The following is a 2,641-nucleotide window of genomic DNA, read 5'->3' as shown; positions in this document are numbered from 1 at the left end:
GAATCTCGTCAGGTCCGGTCGCCTTGACCCGACTCATCCTACTCATAGCTCCCACGACGTCCTCAACATTGATGTTCCTGCAGTACCTAGAGTCGCTGTGACTCTCGGAATGCTCCAATTCACCAAGAACAATATCCTGATCTCCTACTTCATTAAGAAGTTTTTGAAAGTAAGTTTGTCATCTCATCTTAATCTGGGAATCTTCCATCAATACTCTACCATCGTCGTCCTTGATGCATCTCACTCGGTCTGAATCTCGAGCTTTCCTCTCTCTCAGCTTGGCCAGCCTAAATAACTTCTTCTCCCCTCTTTTTTTCTAGAGTTTCTCGTACATACGACTATAAGCCGCAGTCTTAGCCTCTGTGACCGCCAGCTTCGCTTCCTTCCTAGCTACCTTATACCTCTCCATGCGTGCTCGCCTATCCCCCTCAGTTATGCTCCCTAGTAACGTCCGGTACGCCTTATTTTTTGCTTCCACTTTACCTTGTACCACTTCATTCCACTACCAGTCTCCTTTGTGCCTACCGGAGACGCTTGTCGAGACCCCTAACACCTCTCTCACAGCCTCTCTTATACAATTTGCTATCGTTGACCACATAATGTTCGCGTCACCACTGCTCCTCCAAGCTCCCATAACCGACAACGGCCCATCTAACTCTTGGGCTTTGTCCTTAGTTAAGGCTCCCCACCTGATTCTCGGTCTTCCTCGAGCAAATATTTTCCTCCTCTTCACCATAATACCAACGTCCATCACCAAGAGCCTATGTCGCGTCATGAGTATCTCACCTGGAATCACCTTACAATCCTTGCACAACCCTCTGTCACGCCTCCTGAGGAAGAGATAGTCAATCTGAGTCTTCGCCACTACATTTTGAAAAGTAACCAAATGCTCCTCCCTCTTCGGAAAGCAAGAGTTAGCAACCACTAACCCAAAAGCCTTAGCGAAGTCCAGTAACAAGGTTCCTCCTCCGTTCCTCTCCCCAAAACCGAAGTCTCCATGCACTTCGTCATACACACCTGCGGTCGACCCAATATGGCCATTGAAATCCCCTCCTATGAACAACTTCTCAGTAGGTTGGTACCTGACGTATAATATCATCCAGCCCCTCTCAAAAGCGCTGTTTAACCTCCTCATTTAGGCCCGCATATGGAGCATAGGCACTAACGACATTTACGATGCACTGTCCAACCACCAACTTAATAATCATCAATCTATCATTCACTTGTCTAACCTCAACCACATACTCTCTAAGTTCCCTATCCACCAAAATACCTACTCCATTCTTACCCTTTCGGGTTCTAGAGTTCCAAAGTTTATACCCATCCGCGCCTCTTGCACTCGACCCTGCCCACCTTGTCTCCTGGACACATGCAATATTGACCCTCCTCTTCTTGAGGATCTTCGCCAACTCTATAGACTTACCTGTCAATGAACCTACGTTCCATGACCCAATTCTCAACCGATGGACACCCTTGTTCCCTTTACCTCCCTTACATCCCAACCCACCTTCTAGCCCCCGCCCTAACCCCCGACCCACCCCCGCACGCCCGAGGACTTGAACTCACTCGACCATCCCAAACTACATCCACTATAACTCCGACGGACTAGGGGGAATCACTAACAGACACCACAGAACAAACTAGAATAAGACAAGATGCCACTACATGTGCCCTAATATGGAGACTAAAGTAATAAGAACTAAAAGGAGAACAATTTTACTAACACAATAGAGGGAAATAGGCATACGGGAGGTACCAACTCCCATGAGTATAACCTGGGAATTATCTCAGTATACTCGTATGTATTGCGTCCACCTAGCTCGTTCGCGTCCAACTCTTGTCGTTCCTTGCTGATACTCGGGTTGTTCTTCGCTGTTTGCATGTGCACGTCTCGCTTGTCGCCCAAAGCCACCGGCCCTAACCTGAAATACACACAAAATACCACGAGTCCAATCAAATAGGGGGTTGTCACCGCTACCGCTGGTAATGCCTAGCCGCTGCAATGAAACGCAGAAAAAAAAAGCGAATTTGATTAAGAATAGTACTAGATAGTTATAAATATGCGAATTTGATTATTATTATTATTATACATAAAAACCCAATAATAATTCCCAAAATTATCATTTTGCTGATTCATTTATTGGATTCTCATATTTATACTAAAATATAGCTAAGATATTGTTTGCATATTTTTACAAATTTATTTAGTATTTTTAAAGCTAAATTGCATATAGTTGCAATATTAACCCTTTTTAAGATTTAATTGCATTTATATTTATAAAAATGAAGTCCAGTATTTTTAAATTGATAATTAGGTGTTACAAATTATTTTAGTACTTTCAATTTATTTCTAGAATTTAATTTACTATTTTTATAAAATAAATGGGAAAAATAGCTATTTAAAATCTAGCCAGATTTCATTTCAATTGCAGCCTAATTCTACCTCAATGGAACCCCGACCCAATTTCAATTTAAACCAACCCAAACACAATTTCATTAAACCACCCACTTACCCGTTTTAATCCGGGCCGTTGATCATTTAGATCAAAGGCCAATAAGCACCCTTGCCTTAATTAATTCCGAACTACCCCCTCAAACCCTTTTAATTTGTTACTATACGCCGCCTCTGAATCCCTCCTCT

The 2,641-nt window shown here is 43.1% G+C and overlaps 1 protein-coding gene across 1 annotated transcript; it reads right to left on the bottom strand.

Annotated features, from left to right (window-relative positions):
- Nucleotides 1-502: 502 nt before the first annotated feature.
- LOC138878487 (uncharacterized) lies at nucleotides 503-1,135 on the bottom strand. Its single transcript, XM_070158169.1, has one exon. The coding sequence runs from the start codon at nucleotides 1,133-1,135 to the stop codon at nucleotides 503-505; it is 633 nt and encodes a 210-aa protein (XP_070014270.1).
- Nucleotides 1,136-2,641: the final 1,506 nt, after the last annotated feature.

Source organism: Nicotiana sylvestris, chromosome 9 (genome assembly GCF_000393655.2).
Source record: "Nicotiana sylvestris chromosome 9, ASM39365v2, whole genome shotgun sequence".
Classification (NCBI taxonomy): Eukaryota; Viridiplantae; Streptophyta; class Magnoliopsida; order Solanales; family Solanaceae; genus Nicotiana; species Nicotiana sylvestris.
This window is presented reverse-complemented; position numbering and strand designations above follow the sequence as displayed.

Coding starts and splice junctions, on each gene's coding strand:
- LOC138878487 (XM_070158169.1), bottom strand. CDS start 1,135: ATGAGGAGGTTAAACAGCGCTTTTGAGAGGGGCTGGATGATATTATAC.